Source organism: Triticum dicoccoides, chromosome 2B (genome assembly GCF_002162155.2).
Source record: "Triticum dicoccoides isolate Atlit2015 ecotype Zavitan chromosome 2B, WEW_v2.0, whole genome shotgun sequence".
In the NCBI taxonomy this organism is placed as follows: Eukaryota; Viridiplantae; Streptophyta; class Magnoliopsida; order Poales; family Poaceae; genus Triticum; species Triticum dicoccoides.
Window position 1 is genome coordinate 154,229,401 of NC_041383.1, and position 22,641 is coordinate 154,252,041.

General features: G+C 45.4%; 1 protein-coding gene across 1 annotated transcript; it reads left to right on the forward strand.

Annotated features, from left to right (window-relative positions):
- Positions 1-19,311: 19,311 nt before the first annotated feature.
- LOC119362714 (probable galacturonosyltransferase-like 4) lies at positions 19,312-21,167 on the forward strand. The gene has a single exon (XM_037627960.1). It carries the CDS (start codon positions 19,777-19,779, stop codon positions 20,836-20,838), a length of 1,062 nt encoding a protein of 353 aa, XP_037483857.1. The 5' UTR covers positions 19,312-19,776; the 3' UTR covers positions 20,839-21,167.
- The last annotated feature ends 1,474 nt before the right edge of the window (positions 21,168-22,641 follow it).

Sequence of the window (22,641 nt, forward strand, 5' to 3'; positions counted from 1 at the left end):
AATGCGGAATAGTTTCGCAACTCACGCCACCCGGAACACCACAACGAAATGGTGTGTCCGAACGTCGTAATCATACTTTACTAGATATGGTGCGATCTATGATGTCTCTTACTGATTTACCGCTATCGTTTTGGGGTTATGCTTTAGAGACGGCCGCATTCACGTTAAATAGGGCACCATCAAAATCCGTTGAGACGACGCCTCATGAACTGTGGTTAGGCAAGAAACCAAAGTTGTCATTTCTTAAAGTTTGGGGCTGCGATGCTTATGTGAAGAAACTTCAACCAGATAAGCTCGAACCCAAATCGGAGAAATGTGTCTTCATAGGATATCCAAAAGAGACTGTTGGGTACACCTTCTATCACAGATCTGAGGGCAAGATTTTCGTTGCTAAATTCGGATCCTTTCTAGAGAAGGAGTTTCTATCGAAAGAAGTGAGTGGGAGGAAAGTAGAACTTGATGAGGTAACTGTACCTGCTCCCTTATTGGAAAGTAGTTCATCACAAGAACCGGTTCCTGTGACAACTACACTGATTAGTGAGGAAGCTAATGATATTGATCATGAAACTTCAGATCGAGTTTCTACTGAACCTCGTAGGTCTACCAGAGTAAGATCCGCACCAGAGTGGTATGGTAATCCTATTCTGGAAGTCATGTTACTTGACCATGATGAACCTATGAACTATGAGGAAGCGATGATGAGCCCAAATTCCGCAAAATGGCTAGAGGCCATGAAATCTGAGATGGGATCCATGTATGAGAACAAAGTATGGACTTTGGTTGACTTGCCCGATGATCGGCAAGCCATTGAGAATAAATGGATCTTTAAGAAGAAGACTGACGTTGATGGTAATGTAACTGTCTATAAAGCTCGACTTGTTGCGAAAGGTTTTCGACAAGTTCAAGGGGTTGACTACCATGAGACTTTCTCACCCGTAGCGATGCTTAAGTCTGTCCGAATCATGTTAGCAATTGCTGCATTTTATGATTATGAAATTTGGCAAATGGATGTCAAAACTGCATTCTTGAATGGATTTCTAGAAGAAGAGTTGTATATGATGCAACCAGAAGGTTTTGTTGATCCAAAAGGTGCTAACAAAGTGTGCAAGCTCCAGCGATCCATTTATGGACTGGTGCAAGCATCTCGGAGTTGGAATAAATGCTTTGATAGTGTGATCAAAGCATATGGTTTTATACAGACTTTTGGAGAAGCCTGTATTTACAAGAAAGTGAGTGGGAGCTCTGTAGCATTTCTGATATTATATGTAGATGACATATTATTAATTGGAAATGATATAGAATTTCTGGATAGCATAAAGGGATACTTGAATAAAAGTTTTTCTATGAAAGACCTCGGTGAAGCTGCTTATATATTGGGCATCAAGATTTATAGAGATAGATCAAGACGCTTAATTGGACTTTCACAAAGCACATACCTTGATAAAGTTTTGAAAAAGTTCAAAATGGATCAGGCAAAGAAAGGGTTCTTGCCCGTGCTACAAGGTGTGAAATTGAGTCAGACTCAATGCCCGACCACAACAGAAGATAGAGAGAAAATGAAAGATGTTCCCTATGCTTCAGCCATAGGCTCTATCATGTATGCAATGTTGTGTACCAGACCTGACGTGTGCTTAGCAATAAGCTTGGCAGGAAGGTACCAAAGTAATCCAGGAGTGGATCACTGGACAGCGGTCAAGAACATCCTGAAATACCTGAAAAGGACTAAGGATATGTTTCTCGTATATGGAGGTGACAAAGAGCTAGTCGTAAATGGTTACGTCGATGCAAGCTTTGACACTGATCCGGACGATTCTAAATCGCAAACCGGATACGTGTTTTTATTAAACGGTGGAGCTGTAAGTTGGTGCAGTTCTAAACAAAGCGTCATGGCGGGATCTACATGTGAAGCGGAGTACATAGCTGCTTCGGAAGCAGCAAATGAAGGAGTCTGGATGAAGGAGTTCATTTCCGATCTAGGTGTCATACCTAGTGCATCGGGACCAATGAAGATCTTCTGTGACAATACTGGTGCAATTGCCTTTGCAAAGGAATCCAGATTTCACAAGAGGACCAAGCACATCAAGAGACGCTTCAATTCCATCCGGGACCAAGTCCAAGTGGGAGACATAGAGATTTGCAAGATACATACGGATCTGAATGTTGCAGACCCATTGACTAAGCCTCTCTCACGAGCAAAACATGATCAGCACCAAGACTCCATGGGTGTTAGAATCATTACTGTGTAATCTAGATTATTGACTCTAGTGCAAGTGGGAGACTGAAGGAAATATGCCCTAGAGGCAATAATAAAGTTATTATTTATTTCCTTATATCATGATAAATGTTTATTATTCATGCTAGAATTGTATTAACCGGAAACATGATACATGTGTGAATACATAGACAAACATAACATCACTAGTATGCCTCTACTTGACTAGCTCATTAATCAAAGATGGTTATGTTTCCTAACCATAGACATGTGTTGTCATTTGATTAATGGGATCACATCATTAGGAGAATGAAGTGATTGACATGACCCATTCTGTTAGCCTAGCACTTGATCGTTTAGTATATTGCTATTGCTTTCTCATGACTTATACATGTTCCTGTAACTATGAGATTATGCAACTCCCGTTTACCGGAGGAACACTTTGGGTGCTACCAAACGTCACAACGTAACTGGGTGATTATAAAGGAGTACTACAGGTGTCTCCGAAGGTACATGTTGGGTTGGCGTATTTCGAGATTAGGTTTTGTCACTCCAATTGTCGGAGAGGTATCTCTGGGCCCTCTCGGTAATGCACATCACTACAAGCCTTGCAAGCAATGTAGCTAATGAGTTAGTTACGGAATGAAGCATTACGTAACGAGTAAAGAGACTTGCCGGTAACGAGATTGAACTAGGTATTGGATACCGACGATCGAATCTCGGGCAAGTAACATACCGATGACAAAGGGAACAACGTATGTTGTTATGCGGTTTGACTGATAAAGATCTTCGTAGAATATGTAGGAGCCAATATGGGCATCCAGGTTCCGCTATTGGTTATTGACCGAGAATATTTCTAGGTCATGTCTACATAGTTCTCGAACCCGTAGGGTCCGTACGCTTAACGTTACGATGACAGTTTTATTATGAGTTTATAAGTTTTGATGACCGAAGTTTTTTTGGAGTCCCGGATGTGATCACGGACATGACGAGGAGTCTCGAAATGGTCGAGACATAAAGATTGATATATTGGAAGCCTATGTTTGGACATCGGAAGTGTTCCGGGTGAAATCGGCATTTTACCGGAGTACCGGGAGGTTACCGGAACCCCCCGGTGACCTAATGGGCCTAGTAGAGGAAGAGGAGAAGGGGCCAAGGGGCAGCCGCGCGTCCCTCCCCCCCAAGTCCGAATAGGACAAGGAGGGGGGGCGGCGCCCCCCTTTCCTTTCCCCCTCTCCTCCTTCCCCCCAAGTCCTAGTCCAACTAGGGAAGGGGGGGAGTCCTACTCCCGGTGGGAGTAGGACTCCTCCGGCGCGCCTCCTCCTAGGGCCGGCCGCACCCTCCCCCCTTGCTCCTTTATATACGGGGGCAGGGGGGCACCCTAGAACACACAAGTTGATCTACGGATCGTTCCTTAGCCGTGTGCGGTGCCCCCCTCCACCATATTCCACCTCGGTCATATCGTCGTGGAGTTTAAGCGAAGCCCTGCGCCGGTAGAGCATCATCATCGTCACCACGCCGTCGTGCTGACGGAACTCATCCTTGACACTTTGCTGGAACGGAGTCCGGGGATCGTCATCGAGCTGAACGTGTGCTGAACTCGGAGGTGCCGTACGTTCGGTACTTGGATCGGTCGGATCGTGAAGACGTACGACTACATCAACCGCGTTGTCATAACACTTCCGCTTACGGTCTATGAGGGTACGTGGACAACACTCTCCCCTCTCGTTGCTATGCCATCACCATGATCTTGCGTGTGCGTAGGAAAATTTTGAAATTACTACGTTCCCCAACAAAGAGGACCCGATATCCGTACTCAACTGAGCCGGCGTCGGGACCCCAGCCTTCGTCGTCGATGTAGATCTTGCCGCGACGACTCTTGGTCATCCGGCCCACTACGTACCCCTTGAGCCCTTCGAAGTTGCCCTTCAAGAACTCAAATCCACCGTGCGCTTGCCCCATAGTGGGTGCCAACTATCGTGGAATAGTCACGTCAGATGTCCTCGTGGAAGGACTTAGTTATGGAGCCATCGCCACTAGGAAGCTTGAAGGGGTTAAATCGGGACAAGGGACACGAGAGAGTTTATACTAGTTCGGCCCCTTACGGTGAAGGTAAGGCCTACGTCTAGTTGGGTTGGTATTGATGTTTCGATAACCAGGGAGCGAGACACGCTATGCCCGGTTTTCGATGTGTTGTTTCTTGCCCTAAGTCGCCCGCAGGTCGTCCCCTTATATACACGGGTTGATCCCTGCGGCTTACAGAGTCCCGGACGGCTTATAAACAGAGTCCAGCTCGGTGACCAGTTAAATCTACCTTACGTTACAAGTCTTGCCATCATGGCGGTTTACTACAATGGGCTTAAGCTGCCCGTGGGCTTTAAGCTCTTTATTGAACCGCCATCTTCATGCTTGGTCTTGGGCTTCCTCTATGAGTACTCTTTGCGTAACCCGGCCCCTCCTTGGCGGCTTACCCAAATAGTCATATCCCCAACAGAAGGTGATGGAGACGTTGGTGAAGATGATGGAGGTGTTGGTGAAGATCGCGGTGATGATGATGGCCCCCCGGTGGTGTTCCGGCGCCATCGGAAGCAAGGGGGAGAGATCCCCCCTTCTTCTTCTTCTTCTTCCTTGACCTTCTCCCTAGATGGGAGAAGGGTTTTCCCTCTGGTCCTTGTCTCCCATGGCTTGGGAGGGGCGAGAGCCCCTTCGAGATTGGATCTATCTCTCTGTTTCTGCGTTCTCAGATTCTGCCCCTTCACCGTTTCTTTTATTCCGAAGATCCGTAACTCCGATTGGGGTGCATCTTTCGCCCAGATTTTTCTCATAAAATTAGCTTTCTTGCGGCAAAAGAAGAGCGTCAACCGCCTTACGGGTGGCCCATGAGGGTGCCAGGCGCGCCCCCTGTCTCGTGGCCTCCTCGGGCACTGTTTTGCGTTGATTCTTCCTCCGGAAAATCCCAAATATTCCAAAATAATTCTCCGTTCGTTTTTATCCCGTCTGGACTCCGTTTGATATGGGGTTTCTGCGAAACATAAAACATGCAACAAACAGGAACTAGCACTGGGCACTGTATCAATAGGTTAGTCCCAAAAAATAGTATAAAAAGTTGCCAAAAGTATATGAAAGTTGTAGAATATTGGCATGGAACAATAAAAAATTATAGATACGATGGAGACGTATCAGCATCCCCAAGCTTAATTCCTGCTCGTCTTCGAGTAGGTAAATGATAAAAAAGATAACTTTTGATGTGGAATGCTACCTAGCATAATCTTTCATAAATCTAATCATGGCATGAATATTTAGACACGAGTGATTCAAAGCAATAGTCTATCATTTGACATAAAAACAATAATACTTAGGGCATCCCAACAAACAATCATGTCTTTCAAAATATCAATGCTTCAGAAAGTTATCCCTACAAAATCATATAGTCTGGTATGCTCCCTTTTCTTAACACAAGGTACCCCTCATGCCTATCCCGGTGTCATCCAAGCAATTGTTTCATACTTTAGTATTCTCAAAAAATTTCAACTTCCACGCAATACATGAGCGTGAGCCATGGATATAGCACTATGGGTGGAATAGAATATGATGGTGGAGGTTATGTGGAGAAGACAAAAAGGGAGAAAGTCTCACATCGACGCGGCTAATCAACGGGCTATGGAGATGCCCATCAATTGATATCAATGTGAGGAGTAGGGATTGCCATGCAACGGATGCACTAGAGCTATAAGTGTATGAAAGCTCAAACTGAAAACTAAGTGGATGTGCATCCAACTTACTTGCTCATGAAGACCTACGGCATTTGAGGAAGCCCATCGTTGAAATATACAAGCCAAGTTCTATAATGAAAATTCCCACTAGTATATGAAAGTGATAACATAGGAGACTCTCTATATGAAGAACATGGTGCTACTCTGAAGCACAAGTGTGGTAAAAGGATAGTAACATTGCCTCTTTTCTTTTTCTTTTTTCTTTTTTTTTCTTTTTTTTGGCGGAATTCTTTGGCCCCCTTTTTTTATTTAGGCTTCTTTGGCCTTTCATTTTTTTTATTTTCCCTTTTTTTCATGGGGCAATGCTCTATAATGATGATCATCACACTTTTATTTACTTACAACTCAATACTAGAACAAAGATATGACTCTATATGAATGCATCCGGCGGTGTACCGGGGTGTGCAATGATCTAGCGTAGCAATGACATCAAAAAACGGACAAGCCATGAAAACATCATGCTAGCTATCTTACGATCATGCAAAGCAATATGACAATGAATGCTCAAGTCGTGTATATGATGATGATGGAAGTTGCATGGCAATATATCTCGGAATGGCTATGGAGATGCCATGATAGGTAGGTATGGTGGTTGTTTTGAGGAAGATATAAGGAGGCTTATGTGTGATAGAGCGTATCGTATCACGGGGTTTGGATGCACCGGTGAAGTTTGCACCAACTCTCGAGGTGAGAAAGGGCAATGCACGGTACCGAAGAGGCTAGCAATGATGGAAGGGTGAGAGTGCATATAATCCATGGACTCAACATTAGTCATAAAGAACTCACATACTCATTGCAAAAATTTATTAGCCATTGAAACAAATTACTACACGCATGCTTCTAGGGGGGAGGTTGGTAGGGGTTAACCATCGCGCGCCCCCGACCTTCACGCAAAGATAAACAATCAAAATACAATGCGCGCCAATCTGGTTACATAGTTAGTAGACCATACGTGCATGCTTCGGGAATCACAAACCTTAACACCAACATCCTTACTAAACACAACCATCTACTAGTACCTCCCACATATTATCATCTCTATATCGCAAAACTATTGCAAGGAATCAAACATATCATATTCAGTGATCCACAAGTTATGTAGGATTTTATGACTAACCATGTGAATGACCAATTCCTGTCATCTCTCTAAATAGATATAAGTGAAGCAAGAGAGTTTAATTCTTTCTAAAAAAGATATGCCCACGCTCTAACAAATATAAGTGAAGCAAAAGAGCATTGTACAAATGGCGGTTTTCTATGTGAAGAGAAACAGGCAATCCAAACTTCAAATGATATAAGTGCAGCACATGAAGCATTCTATAAAGCCATACTCAAAAGATATAAGTGAAGTGCAAAGAGCATTCTATAAATCAACCAAGGACTATCTCATACCAGCATGGTGCATAAAAGAAAAGTGAAAACTAAATGCAAAAGATGCTCCAAGACTTGCACATATCGCATGAACGAAACGAATACGAAAACATACAGATACTTGTTGAAGAAAGAGGGGATGCCTTCCGGGGCATCCCCAAGCTTAGACGCTTGAGTCTCCTTGACTATTTACTTGGGGTGCCTCAGGCATCCCCAAGCTTGAGCTCTTGCCTCTCTTCCTTTTCCTCATATCGAGACCTCCTCGATTAGACACTTCATCCACACAAAACTTCAACAGAAAACTCGGTAAGATCCCTTAGTATAATAAAGCAAATCACTACTCTAAGTACTATAGAAACCAAATTCATATTTTGTTTTTGCATTGTGTCTACTATAATATAGCTTTTCCATGGCTTAATCCACTGATAGAAATTGATAGATTCATCAAAACAAGCAAACTATGCATCAAAAATAGAATCTGTCAAAAACAGAACAGTCTGTAGCAATCTGAACATCCACCATACTTCTGGTACCCCAAAAATTCTACAAAAATTAGGAAAAATAAACAATTTGTACATAAAGACAATGCAAAAGGAATCAGAACCAATTGACCTTCCAGCAAAAAATTTAAAATCGCGACTACAGCCAAAGTTTCTGTCCTACCCCGTACAAACCAACAAGCATTGTAAACATCCTAAAGGCAAACCTTGGCACATTATTTTTATAATACAATGAAATTGTACACGGGGATAATTATTTTTGTTGAAAAGTTTCTGTGATCAAGATTCACAAAGTTTTCGTGAGCATGAACAAAGTTCAAGGCTAGCTCCCACTTCAACAATGATTGTCTCTCTCACTTTCACTTTCCTTTTTGAAAAGGTTTTAGGTTCCCCTCTTTATTTTTTTTGTTTTTAAACTATATAAAAGCACTCAACAGAAATAAATGACTCTCTAAAACTTCCGGGTTGTCTCCCTGACAGCGCTTTCATTAAAGCCATTAAGCTAGGCATATAGTGCTCAAGTAATGGATCCACCCGGATCCCAAGGTATATCAAAGCCAATTTTAATTAACAATGATTTGTAATTTAGTAGTGAGCACAAAGTAACATATATCATGCAGCAACGAAGTCTAACTCTCTTCCTATGCATCGGCATGTCACAAAAGAACAATTTATGCACGCCAAGTAAAGGCCAATGCATAGTATAAGCAGTTTCTTGCAATTCTATCGTGTTGGAAACATAGAGAGGTGGAGACATAGTTCCTCTCTCATAATAATTGCAAGTAGGAGCAGCAAGCACATGCATATTATATCTATCAAAATCATCATGTGCAATGGTAAAAGGCAAACCATCAATATAATCCTTAATAAGCACAAACTTCTTCGATATAGTGTAGTTTGGAGAATTCAAAAAGATAATAGGACTATCATGTGTGGGTGCAATAGCAACAATTTCATGTTTAACATAAGGAACTATAGCAAGTTCATCTCCATAAGCATAATTCATATTGGCATCTTGGCCACAAGCATAGCAAGCATCATCAAAAAGGATATTTCAAACAGATTAAAGGGATCATAGCAATCATCATAGCAATCATCCTTCGGTAAGCACGAAGGGGAATTAAACAATGTATGAGTTGAAGAGTTACTCTCATTAGAAGGTGGGCACGGGTGATCAATCCGCTCTTCCTCCTTTTGTTCTTCGCTCTCCTCATCATCTTTTTCATCTAATGAGCTCACAGTTTCATCAATTTCTTCTTCCATAGCTTCCTGCAAAATATTAGTCTCTTCTTGGACAGCGGAGACTTTCTCAATAAAAGCGTCAATATCAGAATTATATTCATAATTCTCATAGCAATATTTCAATATAGCAAAATTTTCAGGCCTATAAACATCACCATCTAAAGCTTCATACTTTTCAAACAAAGATTCAATTTCATAAGCAGCCTTAAAAGCAACAAATTCTTCAATTTGTTCAACATCATAGTAATCATATATACCATTAGCATAAGAAGCTAAGGTTTTATTATCATTAAATTTGCATGAAAATGGAAGGTGTGGAGCCTTCATCCTAGAGCAACAATTATAATCATATCTCAAGCATAGATCCCGAGCATACCAACGCAACATATAAATTTGATCCCATAATAGTTTTCCTTTTTGTGTCAAGCGATAATCCCTAAAGTATTCACGTTGATCCAACGTTACTCCCATAACATAATTGAATGGGGTTTTCTCAGGATTATCGAAGTAGTACATAATATTTTGAACATAATGAGCATCGAGGGTTTTAAGAGGTTGCTCATCTCCATGAGTAGCAACTACACCTAATTTTTTTGGTATTTCGTGTTCCATATCCATAACTAAAGATAGAGAACAACTTAGAACAGCAAATAAAAATTACTTAGTGATAAAGCAAACAAGCACACACGAGAATATTCACCCCACGCTATGACTCCGCGGGAACGGCGCCAGAAAAAGGTCTTGATGACCCGCAAGTATACAAGATAATTGTAGCCTCTTTCAATAAGTAAGAGTGTCGAACCCAACAAGGAGCTAAAGGTAGAACAAATATTCTCTCAAGTCCTATCTGCCACTGATACGACTCTACGCACGCTTAGTGTTCTCCTTACCTAGAACAAGTATGAAACTAGAAGTACTTTGTAGGTGTTGTTGGATAGGTTTGCAAGATAATAAAGAACACGTAAATAAAAAGTATGGGCTGTTTAGATAAAGAAGCAATAAAATAAATATAGCGAGTGTGGAAAAGTGGTGGTAGGAGTTGTGAAATTGTCCCTAAGCAATTGACTACGTTACTAGACCAGTAATCACTATTGCAATTCTATTTGAGGGAGATGCATAAGCTAACATACTTTCTCTTCTTGGATCATATGCACTTATGATTGGAACTCTAGCAAGCATATGCAACTACTAAAGATCATTAAGGTAAAACCCAACCATAGCATTAAAGTATCAAGTCCCCTTTATCCCATACGCAAACAACCTACTTACTCGGGTCTGTGCTTCTGTCACTCACGCCACCCACCATAAGCAAATCATGAACATATTGCAAACCCTACAGCGGGGATCCCTCACGCTTGCGCGGCACGGAGAGCACCATAGGACAGCACCAATAATAAAACATGCAACTCAAACCAATCATAGCAATTCATCAATCATCGATAGGACAGTGAAAATCTACTTAGACATCATAGGATGGAAACACATCATTGGATAATAATATGAAGTATAAAGCACCATGTTCAAGTCGAGGGTACAGTGGGTTGCGGGAGAGTGGACCGCTGAATATAGATGGGGGAAGGTGATGGAGATGTTGGTGAAAATGATGGAGGTGTTGGTGAAGATCGCGGTGATGATGATGGACCCCCGGCGGCGTTCCGGCGCCACCGGAAGCAAGGGGGAGAGAGCCCCCCTTCTTCTTCTTCTTCCTTGACCTTCTCCCTAGATGGGAGAAGGGTTTCCCCTCTGGTCCTTGGCTCCCATGTCTTGGGAGGGGCGAGAGCCCCTCCAAGATTGGATCTATCTCTCTGTTTCTGCGTTCTCAGATTCTGCCCCTTCACCGTTTCTTTTATATCCGGAGATCCGTAACTCCGATTGGGGTGAATCTTTCGCCCAGATTTTTCTCATAAAATTAGCTTTCTTGCGGCAAAAGAAGAGCATCAACCGCCTTACAAGTGGCCCACAAGGGTGCCAGGCGTGCCCCCTGTCTCGTGGCCACCTCGGGCACTATTTCGCGTTGATTCTTCCTCCGGAAAATCTCAAATATTCCAAAATAATTCTCCGTCCGTTTTTATCCCGTTTGGACTCTGTTTGATATGGGGTTTTTGCGAAACATAAAACATGCAACAAACAGGAACTGGCACTGGATCAATATGTTAGTCCCAAAAAATAGTATAAAAAGTTGCCAAAAGCATATGAAAGTTGTAAAATATTGGCATGGAACAATAAAAAATTATAGATACGATGGAGACGTATCAAGGGCCCGAACCTGGGTAAACATCGTGTCCCCCGCCTCCTTTTACCATCAACCTTAGACACACAGTTCGGGTCCCCCTACCCGAGATCCGCCGGTTTTGACACCGACAGCCGCGTCGCCGGGGAGCTTCGGGCTACCGCGGCGTCTGCGTGTGCCTGTACGACACCTATTCCGCCGAGATTTAGTCCGGCGACTTGCGTCTCGTCCTCAGCACCTTCGACACCACCCATGAGGGCGCCTGCACATACGACACTGCGGCGTGGCGCCTCCGGCGCTCCCATTGGGACATGAACTTCCCGGAAGTCGCGACACATGAGCGGGCAAAGGAGTTGGCGCCTCCCCCGCGGCTTATCACCGACGAGGATCGTTGCGAGAACCGGAGGCGGGAGCGCTGCCTCAGCCTGGCAGAGATGGACGAGGAAGCCATGGCGCTGTGGCGCCAACGCTTCCCGCAAGACGTCATCAACAAGCAAGAGTTCTTCGCCGAGAGGAGGACGGAAAGGGAAGAGAGGAGGGCGGAGCGAGCCGCCTATCGCGAGGACAGGCGAACGCGGAAGGTGGCCGCTAAATTCAACATCGCGCTAGGAGATGCGTCGTCCTGGGGCTCCAACGACGAGCGGTTCCTTGACACCTACATTCCGACATCGGAGGAGGACATCACCGATGCAGAGTCCGAGGCGGAGATGACGAGTAGTAGTAGTAGTTTTTCGTTTTATCTATCTTTCGTATGAGGAGGCTATGAACTATCTATGCACTATCTATGTATCGTAGGAGGAGGCTATGAACTATCTATACTATACAATCTATTGTTTTATACTCCCTCCGTTCCTTGATATAAGGTGTATAGATTTTTGAGAAAAAATCCGAAATATAAGGTGTATTGCCTTGCACCACTCATTTGGATAATTTTGTAAAGGATTTGATTGAATTTCCTTTTATAGGGCAAGCTACTCTATTTTCTCATGTCAATTAGTCAGGTGTAATCTCTCCCCAAACTTGTGAAATTTTCCTCTAGATGTGTTTTTTAATTTCCATGCCAAAAACTATACACCCTATATTTAGGAATGGAGGGAGTGCTAGCAAAAGGGCATGTGCGTTGCAACGGGAGAAAAGAATAACACGCGCTTTTAATTTACAAAAAATTGTTAATCTGAGTATTTGCAGCTACGGCCCAAATAAAGATGGTCTTTGCCTACAAAAGCGCAAGTTCAAAATTTAACATGTCTTCTATTTAAACACAGCTTGCATGTAGATTTAATACGTACAAAGAAATGAGCAAGTGATCTTCAATTTCGTCTCCAATACTGATTTTGCTGAGATGTTCATCCATAATCTGGATCATAAAAATTCTCGTAGAATTGAGAATGAAGTTTTCATTCTGTACATGCCAGATCATGAATTAGTAACTGCATCCAATCTCTGAAAAGTCCCGATTGTTTCGATTTTTGAAATGGGATATTTACGGAATCCCCATGAATAGGATCAATTTCGTCTCCAATACTGATTTTGGTGAGATGTTCATCCACAATCTGGATCATTACCGATACGAAAGAAAGACGGATAATGCATTGTTGATTAAAATTGCACCGTAGATAGTATTCTTTTTAAATGGTTAACATGTAGAATAACATCACATTTAGATTCTATATATTTTCTAATCAAATTCCATATATAACATGTTTTTAGAAGATATGAGTACTTTAAAAAACATTTGATATGTATTGCGGGTTTAATGTAAGAAACATCAGGTTTTTTTTATATAAAATAGCATGACGGACTAAGAATACCTATTTTTTTTTATTAGTAGGTATAGATTAAAAAAACATTTGATATGTATTGCGGCTTTAATGTAAGAAACATCAGGTTTTTTTTTATAAAATAGCATGACGGACTAAGAATACCTATTTTTTTATTAGTAGGTATAGATATCTACGTACTATCAGAGCCAAATGTGTATTGAATTGTAGTAAAAAAAGAAATATAGCACGTCTGCTAGAGCGGCTCGCAGGCGCTAAACTTTGCAGCGGCAGCCAGAGCAAGCGGCCGCCGGAGCAAGCACTCCGCGCCGTGTAAAAATTCGCGAACAGCATGCTGCAAACGCTTTTTTAGCGTGCCGGCGCGGCTGTTGGAGATGCTGTGAGTAGCGCATGGTATGGCCTTTGTTATCTGGAGCGTTCAATATTCATTTGCCCCCTTCCAAATCTCGATCCCGGTTCCACCACTGAGTACCTCCTGAGTCCTGTATTCCATTGAGAGTAAAAACTTGATAGAACGTCGACTGTCGAGTGTGTTGACACGCTGCTTTCAGCTCAAAGTACATGTGCCGATCGGGCGGTCACCGACACGCTCCGTTGGCACGTCTGCCTCGTGTTGTGCATGCGTGTAGTCTCCCGTGTACGTGTTGCTCTTCTGAGAATTAATTAACGGAAAAACTAACACCCACACGTGTGGGCATTTACAGAGCGACCACATGCCTCCATCACCACTCATTTTGCCACGTATGAATAGATGACATCAGCAGAATTTTTTTTGATTTTCGGCTTAAAAATGTTTTATCTCCTAAATAAAAAAGTGAACTAAAAATCTGTTTTCATCATTAAATCCGTCTCGACGAGATCTTCAAAACTAGACCCCATGTTCATATGTTTCGACGAATTATTTTTTTGCTCAGAAGTTGCCATGATGTTTACACTATAGTTGCCATAGTGCTTAAACTAAAGTTGCCATGTGGCAATTTTAGTTTGTAGATCATGGCAATTTTAGTTTTTTGATGATGACAATTCCAGTACGTTGACCATGAAAATATTTTTTTATTGCCATGGCAATTTTAGTTTATGGTGCATGGCAAGTCTAATTTCTTAATTCTCCGTTTTATAATATGTTAAAATTTACTTTTAAATGTAAAAGAAAATAGTTGAAACATATCATGGCAACTTCAGTGTAAATATCATGACAATTCATGTACAATAGACATGGCAACTTTTAACAAAAAAAATCACCAAAATATATCGATATGAGATCTAGTTTTAAAGATCTCGTCGCGGGGGATTTAATGGTGAAAACGGATCTTCAATCGGATTTTTCACTTAAGAGATAAAACATTTTTAAAACTGAAAATTCGAAAAGATTCTCGCATGCATGCATGCGATGACATGGCAATCTATTTGCATTAGGCTAGTCATAGTGGGAGTAACTTAGCTAGTAACATAGCGCACTCCAAGAAATTTTTGCTTATGTGGCAAGTATTTAATGTGAGGTGGTAACATAATATATTACTGTAACATAGCGCTTTCCAAGACAAGATGAGTCTACAAGCTAATAAATGAAGCCATCTATGACACTACTATCATGTTACTTTGCATTATGAAGGTAGTAACTTAGACTAGTGTGCATATGACACCAGTCTAAGTTACTCCCCACTATGACCAGCCTTAGAGACGTGTGATGCGTCTCCTTTCCTGCCACACATGTGGTAGTTATCGACGTCCTTAATTAAATCGGAATGTGTCTCAGGCAGGCCCATCCACGTTATGCCGTTGGTCAATCCTTGCTGATGATCATGCATGCATGTACGGGGAATATATGACCGATCGAGGCTTCTCGTCGAGCATCCATTTGTTTTTTGGGGAAAGAAAGGCTGGGGTTCGGGGACAACAGCATCCTCACGTTGCATCCATGGAGAATAAAGCGATGCTCCTACCAATTAATCAATGAAGTTGTATAAGGGCATGTACAATGCATAGCCTCAAGGTGATGCCTCGTATACCATGTAGGATCGGATATGACGTAAAGTAGGTTCGGATAGGGAAGCGGGATCCTCTCCAAGAGGCGGGTGCTTGAAGAGAAAAAGTGTGGTCCGATGACAAAAGCTAAAATGGTTGGAGTGAAAAGTACAGATGCATATATACTAAAGTCTTTATTTTCTATTTCTTAATGAGGCCCACTAGTGGTAGCTTGCATTGGGGAGAAAAAATAAATGTAGGTGCCTCAAATTACTTTTTGTCATGAGGCATATGTATCCATATGCCACCATTGTACATGCCCTAAACTGTTTGATGATGTAACATGATTTTTCAGAAGGTCGCTGCTTCCAAGATCTTTCTGAACAAGTAGACGATCTTTCCGAGCTTTTGTTTATAGGGTACACAAAAGGGAATAGTTGTTTCTACCAGCGACCAACGACTCCTATGTTGCAACAACCACGTCCATCGAACCAATCGCACACAGCTACTCCCTCCGTTTCAAAATAGATGACTCAACTTTGTACTAACTTTAGTATAAAGTCGAGTCATTTATTTTGGAACGGAGGGAATAGCTAGCTAGCTAGAGTTTAAACTGTTGACTGGAATTCACTTTTTGATCAAAAAATGAAAGCTATCTGGGGGCTTCTATGTAAAACGTATGTTATATGTAAGAAGTGGAAACACAAAAAATGTAGAAGCAGTATGATCTCGTCACAGTGTTCCCTCTTTTATTAATGATAACACAAGAGTTTGTTCATTCATTCCCCCACGCAACCAAAGCAAATTTTCCTTATATTTAGCACGCGCCGTCCTACTAATGACGACGACGAGTTTAACATGACCCCTACTTGGGGACCTGTGAGCGATTTTTTCAAGAATCCTCCAAGAAGGGAAATGACGCACATGGGTGTCCTCAGTCGCGGCTACGACCTCCATAGATGACACAAGTATGTGCCCAAAACCCAGGGCCGGGCCTACAGTAGTGCAGAAAGTGCGGCCTGCACAGGGCCCAACATTCTGTGGGCCCCAATTTTTTTTACATAGGCTTGGTATTATAAAAATATGCACTACTGGGCTGCTAGGCTCTGGGCTCTATCGCTATCGGCTGGAGTCGAACTGTGAAGCGACGAGGCCACGAGGGGACCCATCGAGCGACAGCCACCAGCGCAGAAACGGAGTCCTAAAAAAAACTACCGCTGAAACAGGATCGACCTGATCTGTTATCTCCTCGACCCCAGTCTCCAGCGCTGAGACGGCGGCCGCGATGAGCGCTGAAACTTCTCCTGATCTCCTTGTCGTCCTTGACTACTCCTCGACTGCTTGTACTCGATCAGGTATGTACTATGTCTCGATCGATACAGCCTTTAATTCAGGATCGTTAGAACTATTCTCGATCTTAGGGTGACTTTTGTGGGCTCGTGGCTAAAGGAAGGGAAGGAACATCTCAGGGCGACCGGCCGCTGCCGTCGTTGCCTTCCTCGCCTCCTCTGTCCTCTCTCAATTTTGGATTGATCCGTGACCGACTATAGCCTCCTGCGGTTTTTACTGCTTAGCGAGTCCTTTTTGATTAACTGCGGTTCCTACTCCTAATTCCTAATTTTCAAATCAACAATTGGCAGGGATAGTTACTTTATTAGAGATTGATTCTTACTTCTTACCATCTCGGTTAAAGATCGCAGGACCAAAAGTTAGGTGAGTTAGATGGTTCATCTAATTGGCAAACATTAATGCATGATCTCCAACTACAGTTGATATATGCTACTATAAGACATTATATTATATACATTACAATTTTTTTCTACGAGATATATATACTATAATTGCTCGTTAGTTCACTTTTTTGTGAGATAGGGCCCCATTTTCTAGTTTCGCACATGGCCCCGGGTTTTGCCGGCCCAGCCCTGCCAAAACCAAAGATGATCTTAACCATGGGGAAGGGTCCAGCCACACCAACAACCTCTACGGCCACCTCGGATTTGGCTAGTCATGATCCTGTGTCAAGGAAGCACTCTTCGATGATGCCTCCGTGGAGCAAGATACCCTCGACCGCCATAATGGCATGCATCCACCCCATCAAAGACTTAGTTTTTCCCATACCTTATGCGTATCGACCTATCAAGCCCCAAGGAGGAGACTGAACTGATGTCAAATCGCCAGACCAGACCAAGGCTATGTCTGCATCTACATCGACGAATAAAAGCAGTAGATCTATTAAAAACCGCAAACAACACAACGTCACCCCGAAGCTCATACCAAGCTGACAATGAGCACCAGTGTCGCCAGTGATATCGTCAAAATCGGGGATAAGATACCCCCCCCCCTCCCGGTTTTTTGTTCGGCAAGAGACTAAACACTACAATAGTTCTTCCTTCTAATGAGATACCAAAGACAGAGGTTTTTACCCATGTTTAGGCCAGCACGAGGGTGTAATACCCCGCTTCCTGTTTTTTTGTTGATGCATGGTGTATGTGGTTGGTTACCGGATGATCTACATGAGCTCTCTCTCGTGCTAGTGGACTACGCTTTTGTTATCTTCGGTTGAATCTGTGATAGTATATGCATGGCATCAGTCCTTCCCTTATATAGGAATGGGAGGGGGGCACTGCAGTGAGCTTACATTGCAGGTGGTACATTGAACCAGGTGGATGCAACTTGTGCATCCACTCGAGTACGTCAGGGCATCGTGGGACTAGTGGACGACATGTGAGGGCAATTTCCTAGGGAAACATGTTGCCTTGCCGCCAAATGCATCGAAATCTTCTGGCCAGGGACAGAGAGCTAGTGTAGACATACCGACCTCAATGAAGCCCAAATCAGAAGTACACACACGTCTATCAAACCTTGATAGGTGATGGGCCTTACCGCCTTCGGGGATGTGACCTGTTATGAGAAACTGTCATCATCAGCCCTTGTGGGGCGTAGGTTTGTAGGCTTGTAAGCTTTGCATTAAACGCGTTACTTGGCCCACGAAACACTATGAGAGATCCACATGCCTTACATTAAAAGCCTTGTTAGTTGGCAGATCCCATGGGTGGGCATCAGAGCATAGATGGTGCTCCGGGGAGTGGAGGGTGCTCGAGGCAGTCCCTGAGCACTCCTCTTGGCTCCTTGGATTGTCTTTGCTGATGTTGAAGCCAAAGTCGTAGAACCTTGAAGTTTGAAGATGGTCGGGGGACAATGTGTGATTGCACAGCCTGAGTTGATTGAGAGTTTGTGCTCGGGGGCCCCTAAGCACGACCCTTGCTCTTTATCCTGGATCTTGGCCTTGACATTATCCATGGTGTCAGACGATTCTACCTCAAAGGTGATGGTCTTGCTAGTAAGGGCCTTTACAAATATCTACTCCTCCTTGGGCCTGATGGTCTCGAGTCCGGCCCATTCCAGCTAGCCCAGGAGACCATGTTTCCCGTATTGCTGACAACCCCCGCCACCATTGTCGCTAGACAATCACAACCACATCGCCATGAGCGGCCTCGCCACCAGCGCAGGCCTCAACCGAGGCTTGCCCCAAACCTGAAACGAGCCTGCCACGACTGTGCGCGTTCCTTGTAGCACCTCCTCTACCTCACACCACCACACCGCCCATGCACCAGTAGGACGCCAAGCGATCACCACAGACCAGGGGCGGCACAAACCAGCTGCCAACATTGCAGGAACAAACAGATCAGCAGAAGCCCGATTCAGACCCCCGAGCCCACACGCAAGTTGCCGCCAACGTTGCAAGGCCACCATAGTTCCGTGGCGCAAACAACAATACAAACAGCGCCACGCCGCCTCCCGCAGTGAGATCTCTGGCCCACTGTCGCACTTCCCACGAAGCGGGGAACATATCCCACAGTCACCGTCTTCGCGCGGGCTTTGCCCGCCGAAGGCTACCGGCGACGGCAAGAGGGAGGCGGCGGCGGCCGGGAAGGTATGGTCCCCGCCCATGCCGGCATGGTCGAGAGTTCTACCCACATTTGAATTTTGGCCAAGAAATGGCATCCGTTGTGTATGAAAAAAAGAAGACAAAATAGCGTTCTAAAAAGCATCAATTTTGAAAGCATTTTACCCAGAGCTGTGAACAGCTAGCCCGCTGCCTGCCAACCACCAGTGCGGCGCATGCACGCCACGCTGGCCGCAACGTGCGTGATGGAGCCCCTCGATCGTCCTCCACGCGCAAACACACAAGCTGGCCGGAGCACGGACGGACGGGCGGAGTACCACCCAACACGAAACGTACCTACACCAGCTGCTTCCTCCCGGATTCCCTTCTGATTTTCCCTCTGTAAATAAACGTGGGTCGCGCACCGACATCGTCGGTCGAGGCAATCATCAACCCTGTCCGATGTCCTTTCCCTGCACACCTGGAGTTGAAAGGCGTACTATATAATCCGATGCGCATGTGGCCATGTGCCGTTGCGTGATCCGAGCACAGAGTGCCGCTGTCGGTCGCCGCCGTCGTCTCCATTGCCATTGCCAAAGGAGGCTCTAGCTCGCGCGCGCCTCCTATCCTACCCTGCCGGCCTCCAGTCCCGCTCCTACCCCGGCAAGCTGCCAGGTTAATCCTCGCTCACCTCCTCCACCTTTCACCGGGCACGGTCCCGGCATCCTAGCTAGCCACCCTTCCCGTGCGCGCCGGCGTACAGCCCTTGTCGCCGCGCTCACCCCGCCGCGCGCGCGTTCTGGAGAAAAAAGCGCGATGGCGTCGTCGTGGGCGCTTCTGGCCGCGGTGCTGGTGGCAACCTACGGCGTGGCGGTGGTGTCTGGCACCCGGGCGGCGGCGGACGCTACACGGCTGCCGTCGTCGGGGCCGGGGTTCAGGGAGGCGCCTGCGTTCCGGAACGGCGACGGGTGCCCGCCGCGGGGGGCGGGGGAGCGCGTGCACATCGCCATGACGCTGGACGCCAACTACCTCCGCGGCACCATCGCCGCCGTCTTCTCCATCCTGCAGCACACGGCGTGCCCGGAGGACGTGTCCTTCCACTTCCTGGCGGCGCGGCGGCGGGACGCCGACGCCGTGCGCGCCACCTTCCCGTACCTGGACCCCAGCGTGTACCTCTTCGACCCGGCCCGCGTCAGCGGCCGCATCTCCCGCTCCGTGCGCCACGCGCTGGACCAGCCGCTCAACTACGCTCGCATCTACCTCGCCGACACGCTGCCCCGCGCCGTGCGCCGGGTCATCTACCTCGACTCCGACGTGGTGGTCGTCGACGACGTCCGGAAGCTCTGGTCCGTGGACCTCGACGCCGGCGGCGGCCACGTGGTGGCGGCGCCCGAGTACTGCCACACCAACTTCACCAAGTACTTCACCGACGCCTTCTGGTCGGACCCGCGGCTCAGCACCACGTTCCGGCAGGGCCCGCACCGGCGGCGCCGGCCGTGCTACTTCAACACGGGCGTGATGGTGATCGACGTGGCGCGGTGGCGCGCGGGGGGCTACTCGAGGCGGGTGGAGGAGTGGATGGCGATCCAGAAGGAGGAGAAGCGGATCTACAGCCTGGGGTCGCTGCCGCCGTTCCTGCTGGTGCTCGCCGGCGAGATCATGCCGGTGGACCACCGGTGGAACCAGCACGGGCTCGGCGGGGACAACGCGGAGGGGAGGTGCCGGAGCCTCCACCCGGGCCCCATCAGCCTGCTGCACTGGAGCGGGAAGGGGAAGCCGTGGCTGCGGCTCGACACCCGGAAGCCGTGCACCGTCGACTACCTCTGGGAACCCTACGACCTCTACAAGGCCGCCGCCGCCACCGCGATCGAGGAGTGAGCCGCCGCAGCCGCCGCGGTCGAGGAATGAGCCGCCATGACCAGTCGATCGATTCGACTGAGAGCTGGCACTAGTCGAGCTGAGGGGCAGGCAGATCGAAGAGGAAACACGACGTATCATACTGGCGCGAGGATCGGAGAACAAGTTTGTCACTCGGGACTCGGGAGAGCTCGAAGAATTTTGCGAGGGAAGCAGAGGGGATCGAATTCCCATTTTTTCTTGGGGGTGGTCATCATGCAATTGACAGTTCTGCTCTTGGATTGTATATATATATACAGGACACGTCACACGTTGGTGAGTCGGGCCGCAGGTTTTATACTTTTTTTTCATGTAGCTAACCATCTCAATCGTCATCTAAATATTATCATGATCTTCCTTTTTTGTTTAGCCTAGCAAAGGTCAATTTGTTTCTTCTTTTCAAAAAGTAAATTTTGTTGTCTGAAGTTCGTTTGGAACACTAATTAGGAATTTACTATCAGTTCACAGCTTCTTAATTATCTATAGCCTACTCTGCCACGTAGTTATCGTGCCAATTTGTTCCTCAGGTTGTCGTTTGCTCATTGTTGTCCTGGTTGTGCTTCTTCCTTCTGATAATGCACTACTCCTTAGCTTCTTTCTTTCCATTTCTTGTGAGTCCTGAGTTTTGCATATGCTGCTGCCTCTGAAATTGATAGTATGTGCTTTTTTTGCTTGGTATAATTTGGCGGGTGTATTTTCTGGTTCTAGGCCTACTTTTGTGTATGGTTTAGCTGTCTGCATATACCATGGGTTGTGTGCTTGTGTGATGATGATGATGTTGGCATGGTTTATTGTCTATTCTTTCCACTAGATTAGCTTACAATCAGATTGGAGTAGTGGAGATAAGAGCATCTCCAATAGCATGTGTATATTTGGATGTCTATATATTCATATAGACAATGGTCTAAAAAGATTCTCTCATATACACATCCAGTTTTGCATCAGAACGTCTATAGGCAGGGACCATGACAGGTGGGCCGTTGCTAGGGAGAGGAAGAAATCATGACTACAGCTGAGTTTAGACAACGTCTTCACATTGTCCAGGCGTGGACATTGTCGAGGTCGATTTAGAGGATGTGTATATTTGGACAACCATATAGACAAGCTGTTGGACGCCTATTTTGGGCTCGCGTCGTGGAAAACGAGTATAGACATCCATATAGACAAGCTATTGGAGATGCTCTAAGGCCCTTCCCAGTGCTCCACCGTGGACAGGTGCTAAATATGCCACATAAGCAAAAAAGTGACATGGCACAACATTTAAGAAGGGGAGAGAGTACTTTGGTGACCCCAGAAAGAACCAATGCCAAGCGCGAGAACCTAGGAAAACCACTTAAATGAAACAATGTGGCGCGAGGATCGGAGAACAAGTTTGTCACTCGGGAGAGCTCGAAGAATTTCGCGAGGGAAGCAGAGGGGATCGAATTCCATTTTTTCTTGGGGGTGGTCATCATGCAATTGATAGTTCTGCCCTTGGATTGTATATATATACAGGACACGTCACACGTTGGTGGGTCGGGCCGCAGGTTTTGTACTTTTTTTTTCATGTAGCTAACCATCTCAATCGTCATCTAAATATTATCATGATCTCAACTGTCAAGGGACATTCTTAAGGGATATGATGTGTAGAATGGGCTTTGATAGGACTTGGATTAGACTGATAATGCAATGTATCTCAACTGTTAAGTACCAGATTAAGGTGAACCATGCTATAACAGATATGATCATACCACAAAGAGGATTGCGCCAAGGAGACCCACTCTCTCCATATTTATTTCTCATTTG